General features: G+C 35.4%; 3 protein-coding genes and 1 long non-coding RNA gene across 7 annotated transcripts; 3 read left to right on the top strand and 1 right to left on the bottom strand.

The window, feature by feature from the left end:
• Window positions 1-202: 202 nt before the first annotated feature.
• LOC114538347 lies at window positions 203-25,416 on the top strand. Of its 3 annotated transcripts, none has more exons than XM_028559503.1 (25): window positions 203-533; window positions 11,087-11,156; window positions 11,246-11,460; window positions 11,841-11,967; window positions 12,796-12,918; window positions 13,226-13,341; window positions 13,620-13,670; window positions 13,851-13,929; window positions 14,853-14,894; window positions 15,143-15,354; window positions 15,458-15,517; window positions 15,671-15,731; window positions 15,977-16,108; window positions 19,602-19,830; window positions 20,450-20,700; window positions 21,004-21,188; window positions 21,489-21,545; window positions 21,909-21,969; window positions 22,410-22,510; window positions 22,695-22,897; window positions 23,744-23,784; window positions 24,043-24,139; window positions 24,327-24,475; window positions 24,836-24,864; window positions 25,080-25,416. In XM_028559503.1, exons 1-25 carry the CDS (start codon window positions 429-431, stop codon window positions 25,152-25,154), a joined length of 2,871 nt encoding a protein of 956 aa, XP_028415304.1. In that variant the 5' UTR covers window positions 203-428; the 3' UTR covers window positions 25,155-25,416. The 3 variants fall into 3 exon arrangements, with proteins under 3 accessions (XP_028415304.1, XP_028415303.1, XP_028415302.1); XM_028559502.1 differs by lacking the exon at window positions 203-533 and adding an exon at window positions 3,232-3,654 and having other exon boundaries at window positions 19,608-19,830; XM_028559501.1 differs by lacking the exon at window positions 203-533 and adding an exon at window positions 3,232-3,654.
• LOC114538348 lies at window positions 5,255-7,596 on the top strand. Its single transcript, XM_028559504.1, has 3 exons — window positions 5,255-5,429; window positions 5,513-5,697; window positions 6,917-7,596. The coding sequence occupies exons 1-3, from the start codon at window positions 5,267-5,269 to the stop codon at window positions 7,379-7,381; spliced, it is 813 nt and encodes a 270-aa protein (XP_028415305.1). The 5' UTR covers window positions 5,255-5,266; the 3' UTR covers window positions 7,382-7,596.
• On the bottom strand, window positions 5,691-6,790 carry LOC114538349. Its single transcript, XM_028559505.1, has one exon. It carries the CDS (start codon window positions 6,676-6,678, stop codon window positions 5,890-5,892), a length of 789 nt encoding a protein of 262 aa, XP_028415306.1. The 5' UTR covers window positions 6,679-6,790; the 3' UTR covers window positions 5,691-5,889.
• Window positions 16,194-18,707, top strand: LOC114538350. Of its 2 annotated transcripts, XR_003688721.1 has the most exons (4): window positions 16,194-17,113; window positions 17,320-17,851; window positions 17,951-18,095; window positions 18,459-18,707. It is a non-coding gene; the product is annotated as an uncharacterized LOC114538350 (long non-coding RNA). The 2 variants fall into 2 exon arrangements; XR_003688720.1 differs by having other exon boundaries at window positions 17,320-18,095.
• Window positions 25,417-27,333: the final 1,917 nt, after the last annotated feature.

Below are 27,333 nucleotides of genomic sequence, written 5' to 3'. Positions count from 1 at the left end.
TCAGATTTTATTTAAGTCAGCATATGTGATATTTTAGGGTAATAAGGATGTACGGTCTACCTTTAAACTGTGTTCTGTTTGATACTTTAGGAATTAGGACTATATGATCTGGCTTGCATTGTCTCGGTGGTTCTCGCCCACCTTGCCTTAGTCCCTAGACCTAGTATATTCTTAAAACCTTTACTAATCTTTACTAATATTTTCACTATTGTTCCATCGATTGTGAAATCGAAACTGGTCGATCATGCTTTTTGTGAGAGGTGACTGGCACTTTTCACTACTCAGCTTGACAGCTGGGTTCAGTAAACGTGACTGGAATGTGCAGGCAATATGCAAATAATGACAATGCATAAGAGTATTTATGCAACTTACCTTCATGCATCTAATTGTGTGCTGTTTGTTCCCCGGAAAATTTATTCAATATCGCGATGTATCTTTATGAGAATATAGTTTGTGTCTTCCTTACCGTTATTCTGTTGTCTGGGGTCCTTACGGTGAATACCTCACCATGTGTAAATGATTGTAAGAAAAAGGTAAGCGGGCAGCCAGAAAGAAAGCGTAGACGTAGTTTACATTGATTTCGTTCAATAATGTGGCAATGTGTTGGTATCAAATCTGACTTGAAAGCATCAGCGACATTTCTTTACATAATTTCAATACTGAAATAATAAATAATTGCTCAATTAAAACTACTGCAGCAATGTATATTTTATACAGAAAATCTACGTTTTAAGAGTGTACTCAGTGTAGGATCGGGAGAGTCACATGGTGGTCAACTATTTCTTTCCGATTGTTTTCGGTGATATGATTACCTTATCATATGAATTCAGTGAAAATATAAAGTCAAAATTTTCAATCGTGATATACCCCCAAAAAAGTGTCAAAATAAAAGAATCTGCAATATGCTTTAAGCATAGCTCTCATATGTCAGCGACACTTAACGATGCTATTGTCGATGATAACCGACGAATGGATTTGTATTTTGAATAAATTTTCTTCGTCACCGATCATTACCAATACAGGTAGCGACTGCCGAACAGAGAATATTAGGTGTAACACTTGTACAATTCAGCATGAATCATATAGATTTAATTTGCAAAGTAGTCATGAGTAGTCAATAGTCTGGGGACACTGACTGGGGATGGTGAAACGAGGAAAAATCCTGGGTTGGTTGGGACCGGAATGCATGGGCTCATATCAGGCCCAGACCGCCCAGTGAAGTGAAATAAGACTGAAACGCTCACTCAGAGAGTAAGCGTTCCAGTCTTATTTGAGTTCACTGATCAGGCCCAGCCTCGTTCCCAGGCGCTTTGAATAAAATAAATATAGGAACACTACAGGCTTTTACATAGATCGGCTAAGCTGAGCGAGCGCAAGCGCTATTTCTCCGTCGTGTCCTCCCCAAAACTTCTTGCGCGCTCCCTCTAATTTACCACTGATCTATGTAAAAGCCTGTAGTGTTCCTATATTTATTTTATTTAAAGCGCCTGGGAACGAGGCTGGATCAGGCCCTTCAATCGCTATGCCCTGGAAATTGCCAGTCCGCCCCGGTCAAATTCGAAGTAATCTGCCACCCTGATTGGTCAATCTCCACGAGAAGATTTATTGGCTTTTTCTATTTATTTATTTTATTACTGTGCAGTTGTGCAACCTTAGCTCAACATTGTATTGTTTAAATATTCATTGATGACTAATGAAAAAATTCTGACTGAAGATTCTTTGTACAAAAATTTCGAGGTAAACGATGAGTGTAATTGTAAATGTGGAAATAAGCGCGACATTCAACTGCCAACTGGGTTATACAACTCTTATAGTTTGCTTATTACTTTATCATAAATGACAAATTCATGATGAAATAATAAGAGAATGGTAATAGAGGGATTGTGAGCAGTCTAAAACAATATCTCTAGAATGATCTAAAACACAGAAACTTGGTAAATTTTTCATTATATAAAGTATTAATTTATATATAAAAAAATAATAATATTTCCGTTGCAGTGGCATAATTAAGTCTTTTGGGTTGTGAATTCATACAGCACTTGGGGAATTCAGGGTTAGGCAGAATAAATGAATGCAGCTCAAAATCGGTATCGCATTGGTAGATTTTTATTTAAAAATATTCTTTAGAAATCCATGACCAATTGCAGTTATTAAGGTATGTGAGTAAAATTAAGCCTTGTAATTTATTCCGCCTAACCCTAGATCCGCCACTGATTTCACAGAGCTGAAACTAGTGCCATAATTAGGGGATGAATATTCATATATTCTGTTCTGTCAGACAGATTTCTTTTGAAAATATACATATACAAAGGAAATCTGTATACAAATATATATGTATACAAATATATATGAATGTGCACCCTTTAAATTATTGCACTAACTTTTTACTGCACTAAATTATTGGTTAATCAACTGGATTGTAAATCCTGTATTCAGGTTAATACCTCCAAATCTTATATATTTTCAATCCAAGATTGAGTCTGTACTTCATAAGTGAATGTAAAATTATCTTGCAATGTGCCTCTGATGCTCTCCTGGCTGGTGTTGGACTAATGATTTGGGATAGGGTTTCCTCTTAGGTATTCAAAGGTGTGGTTAATTTATTTTTTTCTGCTACCCCATTTTGCATCTACATTCACAGGAACTGAGGAACATTTAATATGCAACAAAGGTGTGGGAAGCAATGTGGTACCTCACTGTACCCTAGTATTCCAGCATATAATCCTGCAAACATGACAATAACCAATAACAACATCAAACATTCATTGAAATCTTTCATTTTAGAAAGTACGTGTAAATAGTTTGTGTCACATACACTATATTTTAAAATCTTGACTTCAGATTAACTCATATCATTAACGAATATCATTAACATGCCAAAAGTTGCTCCCCAGACCCCACTAATTTCCCACTAATGGTTTGTTGCTGCGCGGAATATATGCGCAGAACGGACTTACCTCATCTTTAAAGCAATATGTGTCTTGAAGTTTTTATTGTAAATATAGTTATTGTAAACTTTTAGAATAAAATGCGAGGTAAACACACAAAAAATGGTAAGTGCCAGCGCTTATTCTAGTCAGCAACACTCGATTGTTCGTTATTGGGTTTGCGCATGCGATAAATCTCCAAGAATCTTGGAGATTCCTCAGGGTCAGAGAGTTCATAGTCTATTTCGGGCTGATTTCGGGCATGGGTCTGCGGCGCAGGCTAGAGAGTTCACTGGGGTCAGAATTCCTTGCGTGCTCGCTCCGCTTAGCCACTGATCTATGTAAAAACCCTGTAGTGTTCCTATATTTTATTTTATTTAAAGCGCCTGGGAACGAGGCTGGGGGTCAGAGTCTTCGTTGGCCGACAGACCGTTGTTCCCCTCGCCATGAACACAAAAGACGCTGGGCACGAGGTTTGCTCTTTATCTTCCCCCGATGGATCGCGGGCTCTGGTTTCGAGATTGGGAATAGTTATTTAAAACAGCTTGTTCACACGCATGCCTGTTTATTCCTATCTGTCGTGTCCGCGATCATGCAATGCACTTTAAGATCGATAAACTCTTGTCAACAAGTATTTTGCCTCCTGATTTCGGCGATTGCGGCGATTGCGTTATGTGGGGCCCTTGAGGTAAATAACGCAGGATGTGTTAATGATTGCAAGGAAAAAGTAAGTGAAGCTTTATGCTTATGAACATGCAGTGTCCATAGATGGGTGTATACATAGCGCTATCCACCAGATAATAATTTTTTCAACCGTTGTATTAAAACATGACTGAAAAGCGATGAAATCACAGATTTAGACCCAACAGTTAAAAGTAGAACCCCCATTTTAAGAATACTAAGGTTTGTTCTAAGTTATACCGAACAACGAGCAATTTTAGAGCGATTGAAAAAATAACTATTCGGCCTGTAGCACTCTTCAGCTTCCGCGAACATCTGACCCAGTACTATAAACACGCGCATGCAAGGTAATAGGTATGTCATGTGATGACTGATTGAAGTTGACTAATTTTGCCTTAAACCTCCGTATCAAATGCGAACTTTTATAGCCGCCATGTTTGCTGCTGTGACGTCATGACGTTACCGATGTTTCGAAGCTTATGGTAATATATATAGCTTGTGTGTTGTCCGCTTCGAATTTTCGAGCTTGACGCGGAGAACCAAATCATTTTATTTTAAAATGAAAGTTAATTCTGTTAACTAACATATATTCAAGGAATGTCTGGTAAAGGGTCTAAAGGGTCTAGGGTAAAGAAAATATAAGCCGATTTGTTAGAAAATTCAAATTAGTCTTAGCCGGTCTGACAGCGATATAATGTAGTAATATATACCATATATATGCATGTATATGTTGTGCCGCATAGTCCTTTGTGCCACAAAGTCTTACGTAAGACGATCTTGAAGAACTTAAAAAACTGCTTAGTCTTTCAGTAAAAGAAGACGAAGGCAATGATATGACGTCCTTGTTACTAATATTATTGGTGTATTTACTGTATTATGCGATATATTCCTGCAAACCATAAACAGTAATATGATACTGCACTATTGTAAATGCCACTGTTGCCACATTGCCACTGTTTTGCAATAGCGCGTATCGAACTATATCAAACACACACTAACACTGGTCCGTTTATCTACATAAATACTCAAGAAGCACCATCCTTGCTGGTTTAAATTGAACCTCAATGTCTTAAGAAACGACACTGCCCTTACAAATTAAGACACCAAGGCCAATATCATTATAATTCATCATGAATGCATGTGCGCGCGAAATATCTTCGCATTAATTGCCCATGCCTATATATATCTGTTAGCTTTCCACTCGACTAAGCTACTTGACACTAGTATTTTTACGCCATGCTAAGAATCGGTACTCCTTTTTACGTCACAAACCACAATATGGCGGAACAAAAAACTTGAAATCTATGTCATAATTGTCATTGGTTCTAAATTTAAAACGTTGAGATGTTAAAATGTTGTGCATGACGTATTTACAGAAAAGGTCTATTAAGGCCTTGATACACTAGGAAATGTTTCCGAAACAAAGTTTCGGAAACAAGTTTCGGAAACAAAAGTTTCGTGTGTATCATAAAAAGTTTTCCGAAACTTTTGTTTCGGAAACTGGAAATTTTGTTTTGGAAACTTGTTTCGGGATTAGAGCAATGTTCTATTTTCTGAAACATGTTTAAGAAACTTTTCAATGATAACCAATCAAACGAGCCATTTCAAACCACGTGACGATGCAGATTTCGGGCATTGGAATTTTATGGCGAAGCAAGATGGCCGGTGGGAAAGAGTTTTGGAATTCGGAAAAAACTGAGCAATTCATAGCATTATGGGAAAGCAAGCTATGTCTGTATGACACGACAAAAGAAGAATATCACGATCGGAATGCCAAGAAGAAAGCAAGGGAGGAAATCGCCGAAGTGCTAGGGGTAACAGGTCAGTTCTGTCGGTGTGCTATACAGTGTGTTCAAACAGTTTGCACGTGCAGTGATCTGTCGATTGTTTTTAACATTTTTCAGAATCTGATATTGTCGACAAAATTAAGAAAATGAAGAGTCAGTTCACTAGGGAGCGAGCAAAGGGAATGAAGCTAAAGAGTGGTATCGGAACCGACGAAGTTCCTGTGTCAAAATGGGTGTATTTGCCTTTATTGGCATTTTTAGTACCCTTTGTCAACGCCAAACCAAGCAAGTCCACTTTAGATGTAAGTACAAAGCATGGAAAAATCAGTTAATTGTATTTGCCGAAAGGATTACATATATTATGCACTTAAAATATTTACATATTTGCAGAAGTTACATGCAATAATACAGACGTCCAACATAGCTATGTTCAAAATATAAATATTAACCCAACAACATATTCTTAGATACTGCTGGTAAATCTCATAACAATGCTACAGTTTATTCCACTGCCAAGGTACTTCACCATCTGCCGAGTTGAAGTAATCACAGAATTCTTGTCGGATTTTTGTTGCAGAATCTGTACACCTGTTGCTACCTTGGTGTGCTAGTGGAATTAGACCCTCTGGGGTGGGCTGTAACCTCCACTGACCAGGAAAAATTTCATGTGTGTCTTGGTCTTCAATATCAACTAGGCCAAGTGGTGTGTAAACATTTTGGCCTTCGCTTTTTGAGCGAAGAAAATTATGCAACGAGCATGCAGCCATTACTATGTTTTCAACATTATGTGTTGACAGTTCAATAGGTTTCATGAATATTCTGAACCTATTTGCCAAGATTCCGAAAGCATTTTCTACAATACGGCGAGCACGACTAAGTCGATAATTGAAGATCCTCTGATCTTTAGTCAGGCTTCTTAGAGCAAACGGCTTCATGATGTTTTGGGAAAGTGGAAAGGCATCATCTGCTACAATGACATAGGGCACCTTCATTGTTCTGTTTGGCAGTGGAGCTGGGTCAGGGAGATTTAATTCACCATACTGTAATGCTTGTGCCAAAGCCGAATTTCTGAAAACACCACCATCTGAGATTCTTCCATTGGTTCCAATATCAATGTATGTAAACTTATAATCGGCATCAACTAATGCAAGGAGAACAATGCTGAATGTATGTTTATAATTGAAGTAATATGAGCCACTTGAAGGGGGTGGTTTTATGACAACATGCTTCCCATCTAAGGCACCAAGGCAGTTGTCAAAATTCCATTTTTCTTTAAACAGCATAGATACAGCTTTCCATTGATCGGCCGTCTTTGGTACCTGTGATACAGTACAGGGTATATTATGTTATAATTTTCTTGTATGATTGCATGGCGACTTTAGTAATTATAATAACTTGTAGGTTCACCACGTAAGTAACGGACCGAAAGCTTTGCAGTATTTAATACTTACGTGGTGTACCTACAAGTTATTATAATTATATTATGTTAGTTCTAATAACTTGATTTTATATGTTTTGCAGCTGTCACTCGAAAAATTTGGTGATGGAATTACTGATGACAATAATATTGAGAATGATCTGTTAGATTCAGAAAGTGTTGAAATCTGTCAACCTTCAGCATCAACAAAGAGGCCAACAAATACCAGTACCCCGAAGATGTTAACGAAGAAACAAAAAAAGGAGGCAGAAGAACTGAACATACTAAAAAATACAGCAGCCTGTATGGAGAAAGCAATGTCTGACCCTGTGGTTATACATGAGGAAGAAGATTTGTTGTCTACATTTGGAAAATATGTTGTCGCAGAGTTGAGGAACATGAATCAGTCTCAACTATACTGCACTAAAATTCGGATTCAGCAAGCAATAATGGAAGGTCAGGCCCAATCTGTCATTCAACAATTTGGTAGCAATGAACTGCCTGGTTTTATTAACCTGTCCCCATCACAAGGCTTCCAATCAAGTCAAGTAAACAATTTAAACACTTGACACTTGTTAAAACTTAACATTTGTTTACTCTGTTTTGTTGTTTTATTGGTTATTGACTGATAAATATACCTACACTGCTTATCAACAATGAATTTCATTGTATAGTAAAATGTTTAAACTTGCTTCCCATTGCATAGATTTGTTACATGCTAGATTTGTTACTTTTCTTTAAAGTATGTATTATTGTTGTACATTTCATATTTTGCATTGTTGAAAAATACATACACTGGTAAGAATTCCACTCTGTTGTGACTGATTTATGGCAACTTTACCTTCATATAGTCCTTGAGTACCTTTATCAAAGCACAGCAGACCTGTCCCACAATTTGACCAATAGTTTGCCTGGGTATTCTGTATAAATACTGCAAGCTTGCATAACTCTCACCTGATAAAAAAATATGTCAAAGTTGTAAGGGCTGGAAACCTTTGACAGCTTCATGTGTGATTTTTCAAAAAAAAACTAAAACTATGGAAGCATGCTGTATTACCATATGCATGATTTACCTGTTGCCAAGAACCTCAATGTTAGGGCTAACCTTTCCCCCACAGGAATTGCTTTCCGCATTAGAGTATCCTTCTTAGCTATCAACGGTCCAACTATTTTTAGAAGCTCTTCAAATGTACTTGGATCCATTCGCAGGAAATTTGTGTATGATACTGTATCAGAAAGGCGAAGCTCGGTCAATAAATTATGATATGCTCCCTGCCTTGGCCTCTCCAGAATCCACTTCCTTGTCCAAATTTTGCGATTTCGTCGTCTTCTGGCTATTCTCCTCAGTATTATATTGACAATGAGAGCACCGCAAATAGCTACTAATCTTCTCTTTTTTAATTTTTGCGCAAAGAACTCCCTTTTTAACATTTTTAATCCTATTTAATGCATACTTGCAATTTTCCCGCCAAATTTAAACTGCGTAAACTATTCAAAACGTGTATATCCGATTGTTTCGGAAACTTGTGTTTCCGAAACTTGTTTCCGAAACTTTGTTTCGGAAACATTATCAAGTGTATCAAGGCCTTTAGGTAACTTGAATTTTAAATGCAAGAAACCTGCTCCGAGGTTGTGTGTATGATTAAAATTTCATACGTTTTGTCTTTCACTTAAAAAACGTGGTTTGTATCGATGACTGAACTCTTCAGACAGTTATAGTCATAGATATCATTATGTGTAATTTCAAAATGCATGGATATAGCGGCATCAGCGTGATATCGAACAAGGCTACTTACGCAAAACATACATGCGCACAATAGTCTATAGTCATAGAGTCATTAGCAGATGTTTTTATCGACGCTGAGGCAACGATATAGACGATATTGGCCGATATTGGTCATTTGTATATAAATATAGTTCCATCATGCACTTCATAAGTAGCAGGACAGATCTCAAATACGTATGAAATCAATTAGATACTGCGCTGGGTTGGGTTGTCGGGTTGAAGTAGCTACTTCACCTGTTTATTGCTGCCGCAGCGAGCGAGCGAGGCAGCGGATCCTAATTTACAATTGGGGGTGCAAATCAAAATTTGTCTTTAACCCCCTCAATCGCTACGCCTAGGAAATTTTCCAGTCCGCCTCTGTCTCTTAACAACCTGTTTATCTGATATTGGAATTAGTTATTAACAGCTTTTTCACATCCATGCCTGTTTGCATGTTATTCCCGTCTGTCGTGTCCGCGATCATGCAATGCACTTTACGATCGATGAACTCTTGTCAACAAGTATTTTGCCTCCTGATTTCAACGATTGCGTTATGTGGGGCCCTTGAGGTAAATATCGCAGGATGTGTTAAAGATTGCGAGAAAAAAGTAAGTGAAGCTTTATGCTTATGAACATGCAGTGTCCATAGATGGGTGTATATATAGCGCTATCCACCAGATAGTAATTTTTTCAACCGTTGTATTAAAACATGACTGAAAAGCGATGAAATCGCAGATTTAGAGCCAACAGTTAAAAGGAGACCCCCCAATTTAAGAATATACTAAGGTTTGTTCTAAGTTATACACTGAACGAGCAATTTTAGAGCGATTGAAAAAATAACTATTCGGCCTGTAGCACTCTTCAGCTTCCGCAAACATCTGACCCCGGTATGTCGTGTTATCACTGATTTGTCATTTAATTGATTATCTTTAAGTGGATGCATTTGTATGGATGCATGCATAGTGATATTTATACATATTTAATTTCGGCCGATTTGGGCGTTGCCGTTGATCATGTCTTTCTTCGCGAAGTTTAATTTTCCTACACCCTCCACTCGCATTGAGTAATTAAGGCCCGTTTACACTTGCGAACTTCGCTGCGATTTTATGTGTGATTTTCTTCTTTTGATAGATGTGAACGAGTGAATTAGTTACTGATGTTCAAATAAGAGCTGTTATACATCAGAGCATTCGTAACTAATTCACTCGTTCACATCTGTCAAAATCGTAGCAAAATTAAGATTATACCTGCGCGATCGAGCGGTGCCGGAATAATGACTATATTAATAGTAATTTTTTGATACAAAAATATTTTACTTTTATTTTTGCATTCATATTTTGGGATATCCCATTAAATATTCACAAGTCATGGAGAAAAAATGTTAACAACACGATTCAAAATGCAATTAGCGAATTCGTACTTTACATATTTCTGCATGGCACGTTCAGTTTGCAAAGTCTTTTTTGATCTAAATTACTAACAGAATCTAAAATCTAAAATCTAAAGTGTAATTTCAAGATGCATGGATAAAGCGGCATCAGAGCTTGATGTCGCGTGATATCGAACAAGGCTACTTAAGCAAAACATACATGCGCACAATAGTCAGAAATATGACAATAAAATACAGAAATATGAATACAGTCCATATATAGTCTATACTCCAGGTTTGAACCATTCCACGTTTACATTACCTTATTTATATTAAGTAAATGGCCAAATTTCCTTTCAATTTGGCACATTGTATTAGGGTGCGTGTTGATGTTGAATATAAACGAAATATAATACTTTTCATCACAACAAATGAAAAGAATTTAAATGTAGTATCGAAATGTTCGTCAAAACGAAGGGTCGGACGGGATGATTCTTAATTCACGCCTATACTCTTACGAAAACAGTGAGCCGAATGAAATGAGATATTTAAACATGAATAGCCCTTTCCTGTTAGGAAGTATGTCATCATTCATCAACAATGTTGATCAGCAAAAAACAAACTATACGCCATAAGTAAATAGCAACCAAAATAAGAAAGACTAAGATCAGGGATTAAATTAAATATTTAAACATTCAACTACTGCGCAACTAGGAACGAGATTGGCAACCCAAACACTTACATTATGCTTTCAGGCAGCATTTCTACCCATGGGTAACCTAGTATTTGGGTGCCATATGTTTTATGTGCACATCTTTGTTGTGCGAATCATAAAGCAAACAGTTTTCTCTCCAGTAAATATATCTGAAGTGAAGTATAGTGTATCTTAATCTTTGTATTCCTTCGAATGCGGTCAGATACACCGACACGACGCCTGCTGCCTGCACGCACCATATCCGTCGGATCAATATAAACCTTGAAAATAATCATGCACAGAACCGAGTCATTAGCTTTATTTGGTCTTGAAAAGATGGATGTTCACTTATCGTAGTTGTACGTCTTCTTATTATATTGCATAAAATTATCGCGTCTGGAAACAAATTTTACATTCATTTTACATACTGTACTCTCTTTTTTTAGATCAAGAGATATCAAGAATTTTGCGAAGTGAAATGTTCTCAAGAATCTCTTAGCTCTCGAGCGGAAAAAGGTCCGTTAAAATTGAAGAGCACATATTATAGTAAGCGAACATAATGGCCAATCAAAACAAGTAATAATTTTGGATTCTTTTCAATTCAGCCAAAGAGGATTCGAAAAGTGCTAGCGCTTTACCAAAACCTGCAGCACCGAAACTGGTTGACGCTGGATGGAGGAAAATACGTGTTCGTTTCAATACGACCGAGCTGGAGGTCCAGACCCAACTTGAATATATTTTGGAAGTGAAGCCACTATGGGGTCGTCCAGAGAGAGGCCAGTACTTTTATGTATTTCCTTACACAAGGAATTACCGTCGTGTAAGTTAAAAATTTGTAAATTGAAATGATATAAAACAGTATTTTGACCTATGTCATACCATGCAACATTGAGAAATGTTCCTGCTCGTAACCCAAAATATAAGTGGATCTCCATAATTGGATGAGAATCGAATTAACTGAAAACTATTTCAGTTTGAACAACGAAAACAGGGCGACTCGTAATCAGAGCATGCATTGCTATCGGATCCCCTTCCTTTTTTTAATCAAATAGTCTGCCTAAAGGTTTTGTGGTGTCTCTAGGCTTGTTGTTTTAGTGCTGTATAGTCATCGCCGATAGTGTGTTCAATCACTTCAATATAGAGGCCGTGATGCATGATCGGTATATAGCTAATGCTTCTCTTTTGGCTTTTAACTACCAGACTAATAAAACAACGTATACAATTGAAGATCTCGAGCCGAATACTGACTATAAATTCAGAGTGATTGCTATTAAAAACAACACAACGTCAAACTTTAGTAACTGGAGTAATGTCATGAATACCACGGGTAAGTCGAAATGTCAACTACACGCAGTATATAATTATATGCTTTATGTTTTTTGGCAGCAGGTGCTTGCCATGTATGCAAATATAATGAACTTCGCCTGCATGTGAGTTCTGTAATATAAGACTGCATGTTCTCCAATAGATGCATTTGTTAAACACACGTAATCCGGCCACTGAAAAAAAACAGTGAATATCGCTAGATAAACAAAAATTAATTGTAAAACTCAAGAAATGCTTACTTTTCATCAAGTTTATAGGTATATAGTATTCGATATTAGGGTCAAAGTTGTACTTGTGTTCTTTAAATTTCGAAAAGATTGAAGCGGGCCCCTTTCTGTTAATATAATGCAACACGAATTTGAGATTTTTGTGTGGTTCCTTCAGTTCAGCCTATTCCCTTATTTAAAATATGTCCATCAGCATGCAGTTTTATATGAGCGTCTCAGTAATTTTTCCAAAATCAGTTTGTTCCAACTTTCTTTCGGCATGTTAGGATTTTTGTTATACCCATTTACAAGAATAAGGATATCTTCGCGCTATCCGAACACGCCTGTATGCATGGGAAAAATAGGGCATTGGAAAAAAATTGTCAGAAACAAAATATTTCCAGATTTAAAGACATGTATAGCATTGAGTTGCGGCCTCCGAAATAAGGCTATAGCAAATTATGTACACTGCATGGACAATTATCTAAAATTCGGTGTAATCCATATCGAATTTATAATCTTTCATTTAAGACCAATTAGACAAAATTGTTTTTTTTACACCAATTAATTATTATAGCCATTGCACGGAGTTTTCTCAGATATACGCGTACGTTTATTTTTAGAATTTTGTGAAACTGAACCTCCATGTGGTGTAACAAATATACGCTTAAATTTGACGACAGAGATACCTTATCAGAAAGACGTGGATCTAAAATATTTGTTTCGTTGGACCCCGAGTACTTCATGTATGTATGAAACGTGAGAGAAACGTTTGTGAGTTAACATGCAAGATTATATTGCTAGGATGCCAAATGAAGGAAGGTAGCAACAAAATGGAAAATATTCATTCCATACGTATCATAATATCGTGCGCCGGAGTGATTTCCAACGAATATTCCACTGAAAACGAGCGTATTTCTGCATAAAAATAATAAAATAATAGAATAAAATTTGCGATAATCTCCTCTGTAATGATTACTAAAACTTGATATTATATTGAGACCAGACAATATGATTAATTCACAATGATTCGTATCCATTCTCTTTTAATAGTCAAGAAAATAAACCAAACTAAAGTTCGTGTAAATTTTTCTGTTATGAGTGAGTGTATACTAAATTTTAATGAAGAGAGTTATCTTACTGTTAAGAACAAAGAACTTGTTGGATCGGTAAGTATATAATGCTAGGCATTTCGATATTTTGTTGAGCAGATTTTTTGATTGTCAGATTAAAGTAGTTATTTTTTTCTGTTTGCTAACAAACGGTAAACGAACTGCGCGCGAATCACCATGCATGCATGCATGTATACATACAATAGCAAACGGTCAATCGTTACAGTACATGCATAAAAATTAACATGATATGGTATGATTGTAATCACTATATAAAACTCATTCGAGCCTCTTTGTCATTTAACATTTATCATGTATCTTCATTTTTCTCAAAGAATACCTTTAGCAGCAAGAAGATTTATTATAACTGTTGGTACATGTTAGAGGTAAGTTGTAGTTAAGAGTATGCATTCACTGTGGTATATATATATATATATATATATATATATATATATATATATATATATATATATATATATATATATATATATATATATATATATATAAATCTTTAATTTAATTCACTCATCCTTTATAATTCCTAAATAAGTTTATATTTCATACAGATACAGGCTGTAGATACTTCTATTGCTAAACCTTTGGAAACTTTGGCAGGAAAAAGAAGATGGATTTTCCATATACCAAGTAAGTTTACATTTATTTAAATTTTTTTTTGTTTTACTTTCCAGCTTTATTTTATTTTATTTATTTAATTTTAACAGCTATATATAGTCTCAAAATTCAGCTGTGTTTATAAATAGCAGTAAGATCATTTTTCCACTTCAATCGTATCGTACCGCAACGTATAGCGTATTTCTTGGTTTCCGAAGTTTTCGACCAGAGCTAATGACTTTAAAACACTTAGATACGCTATATTTCGCTAGGATAGGCGCCATTGTTAGGCTTGTGAAATATATTGTTTTCAATGTTTTGTTTGGGCCGAATTTTTTCCCACGCTGCAAATTAGCCAATCAAATCTTTCCACGCAAAACATATATATATATATATTATATATTAATATATATATATTATATTAAATATATATAAATATATATATATATATATATATATATGTATATATATATATATATATATATATATATATATACACCCATTTGCAAAAACGTTGGCCGCAGATAGATAGATAGATATAGATACTCGAAGTCTAATTAGAAATGCATATAATCACATTTGCATGGGATTTCAATCATATTACACATCATATGCAATTCTAATTAAATTTCGGGTATCTATCTATCTATATATCTGCGGCCAACGTTTTTGCAAATGGGTGTATATATATATATATATATATATATATATATATATATATATATATATATATAAATTGTTTTCTATAATATTCTATGAGGGGGTGGAACGTGAAGATATGGGTAATGAAGTATGAAGTAATGAAACTATGAAAGCCGCGTTGAAATGCCTAAGAATCATGCATGAGAGAAAAATTTTCTCGTGTCTGTAAAGTCAAACCCCTGTTACTCGGTATTCCTTTTTCCATAAGACCCCAGCTAAAGTAACGGTATGAGATGCATTGCTTAATCTTTCAGCATGTATACAGATCAATAACAAAAAGATATGCGGATGTTCATGTAAGTAGACAACAAAAAATATTAATCTTTCAGCCAAAGCGTACATAAGTTTCTTTACTTGTTAATATCTTTTTATTTTACAAAATATCTGTATTGTGTATAAGTTATTGTAAAAGCCAAGGGTCTATATATAACAATATCATCATTGATAAATTATACATAGCACGTGAAAAGTGATGTTCCATGGTGCTAAATGTAGCTATATACGTCTTCTTCCTATGTGTAACAACATCTACTAACATAAATAGATAGACGGGACGAAGAGCCCCGTCTTGGCCTGGTGAATGCCACTTTCAGAAGAGAAACAACATCGCAAAACAACACCGCTTCTGGAAGATTTACATGGAGTGATGAAATTTGGAGAAAAGACAGCAATTTGACCTATTTTCAGTTTATCTTAGAAATTTGGGATCCGTCTCCAGTGCAAGTTTTTGATAAATACTACAACGTTTCATCCATCGTAAGCATACAATCGATCACATATTTACACGCGGTTTTTTTTTAATTATAATTACGCGTGTATCAAACTTAATACTATACTTGAATCTTTGTTTACTTCATAGGTTTCTCAATATAACACCACAATTTACAATTTAACCATTAACGCAATCTATAAGATATTTGTGAGTATCATGAATTTTTATTCGTTATCCTTGTCACTTAATCACGGCACTATATCAATTGGGTTTACTATAAATATAGTTATATTCAACGGATACTTTCATATTGTGCTTATAATGGCGAATATATTCATGACATTTCATAATTTTCTTCAGATGATAGGATATACTCATCACCACTGCGAACATAGATATAAAATTAAGCTTGAGTTCAACGGTAAGTTTCCATCGATGCCGATTAAACTGTGAAAATATGCACCCTAGCTAGAGAGTTACGCAAATTAGCAAAGACAAGCCAATTAACGGACATGCATCTATACCACGTAGCCATTACCTGGGGAAAAAAGTGCTGCCCTACGCAGTTTCTTTCCGACTATAACATGCAGACGCTACTCGAGGCATGACCGCGAAATCCTGTTAACCGCGAAATGTGTTTATTTGTGTCGATTTCCTTTTTTATAGTTTCTTTTCCATGCGAAAACTTCGTTTGTCGTAAAAATAATAGCATATGCTATCCAGATGGTTACACGGGGAAAAGGAAATGTAGATGTATGGATGGTTTCTTAGAGAAAAGAGATGAGTGCATACAACCCGGTATGAGCACCTGTATAATAATGTTATACGCGACTGCCATAAATATATATATATATATATCAATAAACCTGCCAATACACTGTAAAAACTGAATGGTTGAAATGACCAAAAAAAAAGGTTGCAACCATTTAAAATGGTTGTTTCAACCAATTAAATTGGTTAAAACCAAATTAAAATGGTAGAAATAACCAATAAAAAATTGGTAAAATGGATATGAAAGCTCATATTGGTAAAAACAACCAAATATATTTAGTAGCAACAAATAAAATTTGGTTAAATTTACCAATTACTCTTTGTGGTCAATGGGGTATATTTGTAGACTTCTGGTTCTATGTTCTATTGAATCCAATAAAATATGCTAGAATGCTATAGCACATTCTAAATCCTATGGCTATAGAATATTCTATAGGACTTCTTATGATCTTATGCTATATAGAATTCCATTGCCGTATTCTATAGAATTCACAAATCCTATAGAATTTACAAATCCTATAGAATATTAAATCTTAAAATTAAATTTCTCAGCAAAAATCACTCGTTTTGTAAGGACAAATCACACATGCATGTATCTGTAAACTGTCTTCATAATATACCTGTTCGCAGGTTACGTGGCGGGCGTTTTGCCCAAAGAGGACCGCAAGGTTATGTGGGACTTGTATAACCGACACGCGTTATTTTCAAATTTTGAGCGCGTCTTTGACTCTTTGTCATCGGTTCAAGGTTTTATAGTAGAATTTAGTGAGTTTTTCTTTCGTATTTTAACATAAAATACGCGTTATTTGAATTTGTCAATGAGTAGTCATGCGAAATTGGTGAAACACGCTGGATTAATATGCGAGGAGATCCGGATTATTTGTGAATAGTGACTGTGATCGCGAGGAAGAAGTAATTGTGTCATGGCCATGTGGAATTTCTAAAGTTGATAAGAAAATAATCAAAGGTTCCATTCAACTATCTACAATTTCAACAACAACATGTGTACAGCTAAAGTATTATAATTCAGTGGTGAGTGTGTTTGTATATAGTATATGTTTATATTTAAAATATTGACTATTTTTTCAGATCAGACTTTGTATGGCTGCTGGACACTTTTTCAAAACTTTGTCTAGCTGTCACATGCCTACTAGTATTAATTAAATATGAAATGCCCTCTATATATAACCATGCACTGAGTCATTTTAATAAAAGATTACTTTATTCACTCCATCAAGGCTTCAAGATCACCTTTAAGTGCAAGATTCTTGTGACTGATGCTGAATCAGAAATCCTCAAATTCTGATGCTGAATCAGAAATCCTCAAATTCTGATGCTGAATCAGAAATGGCAAGTATTATTGTATTTATGCTGTCAAAACTCAACAACTGTAAATCCTACTTCTGGTGAATCATATAGATAATATAATATACCTTTTATTTATATCATTATAAATAGGGCCATTACAACTATTTCTGTCAATGCTTTTGCAGTACATTTATAAATTCTATAGCTATATCATGGCATCATGCTAAGAATGAATAAGGTGTCAAATGTTTAAATTTCATATTTACTGTTAAAATTTACAGATTTTCTTATATCCAAACATATTAACCAAAGGTCAAAATTTGGTTTATGCAATTATGGGCATGTCAAGGATGCAAGAACAACTTTGCTCTCATTCCATCCCTGGGAAACTTTCAAATTATGCCTTTAAAGAAAAGGATGCAAAACCCCAACTCGACCCAGAGAAAGTTAAGAGTATATGTGGTAAGTAGTAATTGTTAGTAACTATTTGTGGAAGTTAATATATCTTATATACATATCTTGGTTTATCTAATTGTTGACTTTTACTTTTTCTGTGTGTAGAGCATCATTTCGATGCACATGGTTAAGATGCCCAAACATTGATTCAAAGAAGCCATCAATGCTGGCTGTTCTGGAAAAGAACAAGAACAAAGATGTCCAACACATTATTGGTCTATTAGAGGATTGTCACCCGAACTAGAAAAAGGTATCTACAGATATATATGTATATAATATACAATGTTGAACTATGCAAATCACATTTATTATGTTGCCTGCTGAATCTTGTAATCAAACTTATTTAATAGAAATTGAAAACCATTGCATCTACACTGCCCCGCTGCATCAGTTGAGGCAGAGAAAGACCTGGACAATTATTTTGGGAAATTGTCCCTGTAAATATTAAACTATAGTTCAAGAGTTACTCCATAAGAACTAAAAATATGCTCAAGTGGCTGCTTGTCATGTGTAGGGTCTTGCTCTTTTGTGTCCCAGGATTTTTGCCATATGTAAATGTTTTATTTCCAAGCTTAGGAATATAAAGTTTTATAATTTTTAACTTTAATTTTAGGATGACAGTGGTGTTGAAATTTAGACCATTGTAAAAAAAGAACATTCCCGAAGTTGCTATTAACTGGATCTCTTGGTTACATCCATTCACTGGACCTTTTGGCTGAAGGCATGGTAGCAATAAAGTTTAAGCAGTTTTCCATCTTAAATGCTGTTGTGTGTTTGCTGACTGCATTGTATGTATCCAACGCAGAGAACCCTAAAGATGGAGGTGGGTAGACAAAGAATGTGTTCCTTCTTCTGGACCAGATATTACTCAAACAGACGGAAAAACGAACATTCCAATTGGAGTTAAAAACTTTTTTACCGCAGCTTTGAGAACCTGGAAATGACTTAAGTATAGATAGATGAATCCTAGTAAGATAAGTGTTTGAATGTAGTACTTTGTATATATGTATAAATGCAAATAACCATTAGGATAATTTATTTATTATATTAGATCTTTTATAATACATATGTGTGTTTTGACAAAATTTGATTTGAAGTGCTCTGAATTTCAGGATAATTTAACCAATCCTTAATTGGTTGAAATAATTGGTCAAAAAAACCATTGCACATTGGTTACATTAACCAAATTCAATATAGGTTACATCAACCTATTAAATATTGGTAGATTCAACCAATATTAATATTGGTAATTTTAACCAAAACGAATTTGGTAAAAAATAACCAAATTTTAATTGGTTGTCCTGGTTGCATCCAGGAGAACCTTTTTTTTTTGGTTGTTTCAACCATTCATTTTTTACAGTGTACAACCATGTTTCCAAGGAGGGTTCATCACCTGGGGAATACTACTTTACAATATCCAATATTATAATGAACGCAAGATATATAGCATTTGTAATTAGATGGACGCATTATAAAAGAGAACGGTGTATGGCTTGAACTTTTAATAAACTGATGAAGCTGTAAATAGCGAAACGTTTTTAATTATTTGAATAAAATTTTTATGTCCGCAGAAGTTCATGTCTACATCATATATTTCATATATATATATATATATATATATATATATATATAATATATATATATATTATATATTTTTATATATATATATATATATTATATATATATATATATAATATATATATATATATATATATAATTACGTTTATATATATGTGAAATTACGTTTATTTTTCAGACTCTGAAAAAAAACCTGAAACTGAAAAAGATGATTCAGAAAAAGGGACAAGTAACACTGGCATTATAATTGCTTCTGTTTTGATACCGGTTGCAGTGGTTCTAATTGCCGTATGCCTCATCGTTTGCTTAAAAAGACGTCACAAGAGGCAAATGACTTTCATGGAAAAAGAATTTGAATATGCTATGGATGCTATAAATCCGAATAGAAGAGCCATCGATGTACGATCGTAAGTATATATGTGTTATGTCGTATGTATGTATATATATATATATATACATATATATATATATATATATAAATTTACCGAAAAATTTAAATAAAGCACGCTTCGGCTTGTGCACTCTTGATTTGCTATAGCAACCTTTCTAAATTTTGATATATATATATATATTGATCATGGTAAGCAATAGTGATATGTTGTCCTGCTTGTAGCTCCTCATACTATCTCGGTAAATTTATATATATATATTATATATATATTATATATATATATAATTATATATATATATTATATATATATATACATATACATATGAATGAATGCCTTCAGGACATGCAGTAGTGTCAGTTATCATACGTATGCTAGGAGAAAAATATTCGCCAAACCACGAGAATGTTGGGAGCAATTACCACTTTTCATGTCAACTATATGAGTGGTATATGCGTCTAAAGCTAGGATTAGTCAAACGCGGTGCATCCCTCATATGTGGCAAAGGCATTATAAACAATAGACTGATCAATGATAGTTGAGATTCTTTATTATATCCACTATTGACAGTGCGTTCGGCTATTGAAACAGCCCTGTAAACTTCAGAACATATAAATCTGTGTATTTTATGGATTAGGATTGACCTTGACATGTTGGGAACTGAGGGAGAAGGAAGAGTGATGAATTTGATTTACGTTTCGCCAGAGAACGTTTATGAGATTCCAGAATATCTATCGGAACCAATTAGTCGATTCGAGCTACCGCCTGATTCTGTGAAACTTGACAAGATGATTGGCAGGGGGGCGTTTGGAAGAGTATACGCTGGTGAAGCCCGTGGAATAAATGGCAATCCCGAATTTACAGCAGTTGCGATAAAAACACTTAAAGGTGAAGATCACTGACATACTGTAATATTTTTATCAATATTGCGTTGGGGGACAGTAGAAATGTGTATCATTTTCGTGCAGTGAAGTGGTCGCAATGGACCGCGACTTTAAGACTAATTCACAAAAGCTGAGGGGGTGTCACACACCTCTCCCTATTTGCGCCCCTTCATGCTGATCAATAGTATTCAGTATAATAGTGCGTTCTTACGTGGCACATTTCGCCCGAGACGCGCTAAAAGGTTAAAAATCGTTGTATGGAAACATCAAACATGTAGGATTATTTATCATTCGCCTTACGCTATAGAATCCGCTAAAGGAGAGGGACTTTGTGATTTCTTACGGGAAATCGATTTAATGAAAGACCTTGGAGGACATGAAAATGTCATTAAAATGCACGGTTGCTGCACAAAAACTCGTCCAATATGCCTAGTGTTGGAATACGCCCCAGGTGGAAATTTGCTTAATCATCTGAGGGCTCTTAAAAAGAAGGTATGTAACATACGTTTTACGCCCATTCAGTGTTTCAGAAAATTAGTGATACAAGCCTATAAGTATGTATAAGTTATAGTTACAACTTATTAATAAGTTGTTCCAACTCGTCAGCCCCTTATGGGGCAAGCAGTGCAAACAAATCTTGTTGCAAGCTTGTGAACAGACTTGCTACAAGTTACGGTATTCTGACGCACGTATTCTTCACGTGTTTGCTATACTAGAGAGCAGAATAGCTCATATATTATAGTGATCGATCAAGTGAGTAGTCATCATATGCTTATATACAATTTTTTACAGTGTAAAGATAGCGTAGTAGCCGCGCGTACAGATGACGGACCGACAAATTCCAAAGAGGTAGTGATACTACATGGATATATATCTGTATATTTTCATCAGATTGGGCAAAAGAAAGAATGATCTCTACACTCTAGACTATATACATTCACATTTTTTCTCAAATACTTCAAAAACTGATATAACGATGTGCAAGAGACAACCAAGGGAAAGCAGGAGAATTAGAATCTTTTTTGATAAGACATGCAGCAGAATTTTTCAATTACTCGTGCATGCAGGCAGATTTAAAATTAGGTATTTTCCGACGGGGCAGGCTTTTTGAAACCTCTTTTTTCAATTTGCCCCAAAGGCGTTATTAGAGTGTGCATATATACATATTTATAACAGGGAAAGAGTGTGAATACATACATGATATCATTTCAGGAAAACTTCACTGAGCCAGGTGAAATGCCATCGGACGAAAAGAGCGTGACAAAAGATGGAGGTGATCACACATACATGCAAAACTACTTAACATCCTGTTTATACTTAACATCCTGTTTCGTACTTAACATCCTGTTTCGTACTTAACATCCTGTTTTATACTTAACATCCTGTTTCGTACAAACGCTAAGTACTTAACAAACGCTGTTAAGTACTTAACAAAATGCGTGTTTCACAAAATTCCTCGCGGGATATTTCAAACGTTCAAACGCGTCAACAATTAAACTAATAGCTCGCGTGATTTAACCGTGTTTTCATTAGTACGTTGCCTGATATAGGGCAATCACCATGCAGGCAAAAAGCCATTTATAAGTTAATTACAAAACATAACGTTTCGACTTTATTATCTTTCTCAAGTCAGTTGTTATTATACCCAGAGCACAGCAGAAATAATTGCTTTCGGTTTATTAACGTCATTTCATGATAATTAAATCTTTATAGGGTCGAATGCAGAAATCTCAAACAGAATAAAAGAAGAAATTCGAGCTTCTTTGGATTCAAAAGAATTAGAATCGTTTTCACATCAAATTGCTGCCGGAATGGTAATACTTTCAAATATACAGTGCTTTACCTAGGTTCTCACATTTAAAGTACTCCCTTTGAAATAAAGTTTCCTTGTTTGAATGCCCCTTTGTTACCTCGCGTCGATAGACATAATTTCGGCTTATAGTTGGTCATGTCGAGCTTATACCACGTGATATCCATTTTTTATCCATATCTGCATAGAAATATATCTCGGACCACGGCATCGTTCATCGTGACTTGGCTGCAAGGAATATACTACTTGGCAAAGACAAAATATTGAAAATATCAGATTTTGGTTTGTCACGTGAAGGAACATACGTGCAAAAACCTGGCGGGAGAGTTCCTTACCGTTGGTTGGCAATTGAAGCAATACAAGAACGAAGTTATTCTACCGCCAGTGACGTGTGAGTATTTACTTTAAAGCCTGCCTTTTCTTTTCCACTGAAGCTATCCCAAAAAGTGTCTCGACCAACCAAAAAGTTCTGTTCCTTATGGTGTAAGTTCAACGTTCTCAAATTTAGTGGTTAACGCTTCTCAGTCGTGGTGTAAATAAACCGGTTCAAAACGTTGACTGGAGGAGAGACAATAGGAAAAAACCCGTCCGGTTATACCGCAGTTAGTAGAATATACATGGTTTGGAGACCACCGATAAAACTACAATACAACTCATTAACTATGTTGAGGTAGCTAGATTTATGCAAAAATTGTTCCTTTCTCATCACATGTCTATTGTATTTTGCACCGACAAACCAATAACAATCCTATAATTAACAATTTTTCAAGTCAAGGTTGAGGAGCTTAGCAAGACGAAAGCCATTGGTAAATTTGGCTAAAATACAATAGACATGCACGTGACGAGAAAGGAACCGTTTTTTGCATAAACCTGAACAAAAAAATAGTGAATGAGTTAATTGTATTGTACTTTTATTTAGTCTCCAACCATGTATATTCTGTATGACTGCATGTCATGTATAATCTGTGTAACTGATTTGTCATGCAACAACTGTCAACTTTATCTCATATAGAAGCATACAACTTAGCAATTTTGGTATGCAGGCGAGATCACGCTAGCTATATAGTATTCAAATTTAATCATATAGTATCCGTAGTTAACGATTACCACGATTTTTGCACCCATTTTAATGATAGCTATAGGGTTTTGCGAGGTAATTTCGACAATTGCGATGTTTGTTGAATACCAGGATTTTATTTATATGAGTTATTCAATACAGGTTTGTTCACTCCTTTAGGTGGGCATTTGGAATTGTCTTGTGGGAAATATGTACATTGGGTAAGAATCTGTCATTTCACCCCCCCCCCCTTATTTTGTACCAAAGTTTTTCAATGTTTCACCTAACCACATGCATCAACGGAAAGGATATAGCAGCATGCAGATGGCTAACATAGATAAGATTCAACACAAGCTTTAAAATTGAAATATCATGCACAATTTTGTTGAAAGCTCGCCATATTTATCTTCATGAAGTTGCGAATGTGCTAGTATGCGGTTATTCTGGCGTTGAGATTTGTATTTTGCGCTATTTTTAAGGAGACACACCGTATTCGACAGTCTCGGACCGGGACCTTAAAGATTTCTTACTCAGTGGAAAGAGATTAGAGAAAGTGGAGAACTGCACGGATAATATGTAAGATGAATCATGCTGCCATGAATGTTGTAATTACTTTCGCAAGGTCGGACTTGGGAAGTTTTGTTTAGTATATAGCCAGAACTGTCTTGAAAGTAAATTGAGCAAAGTTAGCAAACTGTTTGCATCGTTGTTGAGGGGGTGAAAAAAGATATATCGTTTAGTTAAATCTTTTGCTTCTATTTAGATATGAGATAATGTCAAAGTGCTGGAGTCATCTACCGCAAGACAGACCAACATTTGGAGAACTGTACGATAAATTGTGGGAACTACAGAATAAAGGACGTATATATGTCAACGTAGACAGTCTAGTGAAGCAGTCCACTGAAAATGAACGTATGTTGAACATTATTAAGCGACCCGCCCTCGGTAACGAGCATCGCATCTAACGCTGGGAACTGCATGGGGATCAATAGAACGCATTGTGTGACTTAGCATCAAATGTGGTATAACAACTGCCTAAAAAAACCACTTCTCGACGTTTCGACCTGGGGGCCTTCGTCAGGGTAGTATCATATTCAAACTCTCCTGACGAAGGCCCTCAGGGATTAAGGCCCCAGGTCGAAACATCGAGAGGTGTTTTTGTCTATTTTAGGCAGTTGTTATACCACATTTGATGCTAAGTTGTTTGAAGACACTGCCACGCTGCTCCCTGGCTGCATTGTGTGACTGATATAGAATTTTCTCTAACTTTAGGTGATGAAAATTCTGAAGAAATCGGAAAGGTATAATATGAAATCGCCTGAATAGCTCAAAATATCCTTGAATTGTTTTTTTTATACTTTGCATGCAAACGGCCCCCTGAAAATACTTTCCATGCAATTATAATCGCCATTTTCGAACTATTTTTACAAAAGACGGGTGTGTCACAACCCTCCACACCCCTCTAACGAGCGCTCTTACACATACACTATCGGTATTTTTGGCTTATATTTTGAAGGACAGTGACAGCTGCGATGAAAGTGGTGATGACGTTGATTCGCCTAGAAACGAGACTCCATTGATAACTGGCTGAAAACATTTGATCAAAGTACAGAATAAAGTACAAAAAAGAACAAGCCTGCCGCATGCAACATCGAGGAATGAAAATAGCAGTAGATTACGCATGATGAATTGAATTTTTTAGATTAGAGGGTATTGTACTGGCTTTTTTAGAGGGTATTGCACTGGTTTTATATCCTGCCATCGCGAACAATTTCCGTTTAATTAAATCCTGCACCCACCTCGTTTTATTTCAATTTCCACTTTTCAGGTTGTAGAATAGAATATGGAAACTATGTAACTTTGAGATATGTAAACTAAAATACACTATAGTCGTTAGACAAACACATGTTCTTGTTCTTGCGCGCATGCGCTAAAAGTACTTAACTATATGAACTATATGTGTTACTGAAATGTTCATATATCTTGATACTGTTCAAAGTATAGCTAAGATTTAGGACATATTGAGGAGAACAATAAAGTATTATAGGAGCATTATAGGAATATAATTATATAACAAGAAAACTGATGATCAACGATCACGTATCAACAACAAAGCCAGACGTATACTGATAAAACACGGCTGGAAGCCATAACGATAAACTGACAAGCAAAACTCCAACATCACGTTACGTTATCTCCATAACAAACTCGCTGACGTGCATATGGAAGATTTAAAATCTCGCTTCCCGATTACCGCTCGAAAATTTTGCCCATCCTGCCATTCCGTAAAAGTAACTATAGTGCAAGACACTGGTTTTTATTTATGTGAAATTCGTTACAGAGATGCCCTGCCGTTTTGAATGGTTGTCGCCGCCCTAAGAGACGTTAATTATAGTTCGCTTTGTCTTTGTGCATGTTCATACTCATCGATAACATCAATATATACTCAACTGAATACAATATGTGCGTATATTGGAAAACGTGGCAATTTCTTTTGCGTTAATGTCTTCTACGACCGGTTGATAATGCAATTCGTTTGCATGATGATGTGTATTTTCAATTTCACGTTTTTTTTTCAATGAGTGCATGTGATCACAAGATCCCGTCCACACGTATCCGTCGCTGTTACGCTTACGCCTATATTCAAAAAGCACACTCACACTCATTGAGTGGGACATATATGAATTTTGTTAATGCTGATGAATGGAAAGTTTTTTCTGAATAGATGGAAAGATATAAGATTAATCACTGAAAATCAAGCCCCTGTTCGGCTGGAAAAACCGCCATTAAAACGTTATGAGAAGATTAAGATCTCCCACTCAATGAGTTTGAGTGTGAGTGAGCTTTTAGAATACAGCCGTTAGCATCCACACGTATGTCCGGCGAAAACGCATAGCGTAACTGCAAGCTTTTGGAAACGCTCTCCAGGTCTACGCGGACCGAACGATGTCAATGCGAGGCGATATTTGAGTTTTCAGAAGCATGTAAATTGAATTCTGCATGGAAGCAAAATTTGGAATCTATGGACGCCAAAGCAGTCAAAATGTATCATCGTTAAGTAATCCACAAGAATTTATAAAATTTATATATGCACGCATGTTGTTAAAAAATTCAAAACTTTGAAAAATCGTTGCCAAAAATCGCGTCCTTTCCGCAACGATTCGAAAAATATGACTAAATATGTGAAATAATAGTTGAAATAATAGTGAAAGTTCATACAAACAAAATCAAGACACATTCTAAATTGTAGAATCACAGCGATCACGAAAGCAATTCTAGCGACCAGCGTATTCAGACATGGTTTTAAAACTCACGTGATGTTAAAGCATGCATGGATAATAAAATCACTTTTAACCATCCATGGTTAAAGCGAGCACGTTTGAATACTATTTTAAAACCAATTCAAATTTCGGCTGTTCGTTATAGCATAAAATTTGTGGATTTTCATTTCAAATGAACACTAATATGTTGGTCTTTGACATAGCTGTTAAACTTTTTTAATTAAAAGAATTTAAGAAATAGAAAACATATTCCGTGTTTCTATACATTTATAGAAACACGCGTGGGAGTTTGGGAGAACGAAAAATATTCAGTGAAAACGAACGAGAAATAATCAGAAACAATCACGTTATTTCGAGTTCTGCCAGACTCCCACAAGTGTTTCTATAACTGTATAGAAACACAGGAAAAAATATTTTGTATTTCTTTTATAATATAACTCAATAAAAAGATTTTGTACAAATATTATAATTCGGATTCAATTACAAATT

The sequence above is a fragment of the Dendronephthya gigantea genome, unplaced genomic scaffold (assembly GCF_004324835.1).
Source record: "Dendronephthya gigantea isolate DGI-Jeju-01 unplaced genomic scaffold, DenGig_1.0 000181F, whole genome shotgun sequence".
Lineage (NCBI taxonomy): Eukaryota > Metazoa > Cnidaria > Anthozoa > Malacalcyonacea > Nephtheidae > Dendronephthya > Dendronephthya gigantea.
This window is presented reverse-complemented; position numbering and strand designations above follow the sequence as displayed.

Coding starts and splice junctions, on each gene's coding strand:
- LOC114538347 (XM_028559501.1), top strand. CDS start 3,520: ATGCAATGCACTTTAAGATCGATAAACTCTTGTCAACAAGTATTTTGC. Junction 11,157..11,245: donor TAGCTCTCGAGCGGAAAAAG/GTCCGTTAAAAT, acceptor TTTTCAATTCAG/CCAAAGAGGATTCGAAAAGT. Junction 21,970..22,409: donor GAGCGTGACAAAAGATGGAG/GTGATCACACAT, acceptor AAATCTTTATAG/GGTCGAATGCAGAAATCTCA.
- LOC114538348 (XM_028559504.1), top strand. CDS start 5,267: ATGGCCGGTGGGAAAGAGTTTTGGAATTCGGAAAAAACTGAGCAATTC. Junction 5,430..5,512: donor CGAAGTGCTAGGGGTAACAG/GTCAGTTCTGTC, acceptor AACATTTTTCAG/AATCTGATATTGTCGACAAA. Junction 5,698..6,916: donor CAAGCAAGTCCACTTTAGAT/GTAAGTACAAAG, acceptor TATGTTTTGCAG/CTGTCACTCGAAAAATTTGG.
- LOC114538349 (XM_028559505.1), bottom strand. CDS start 6,678: ATGCTGTTTAAAGAAAAATGGAATTTTGACAACTGCCTTGGTGCCTTA.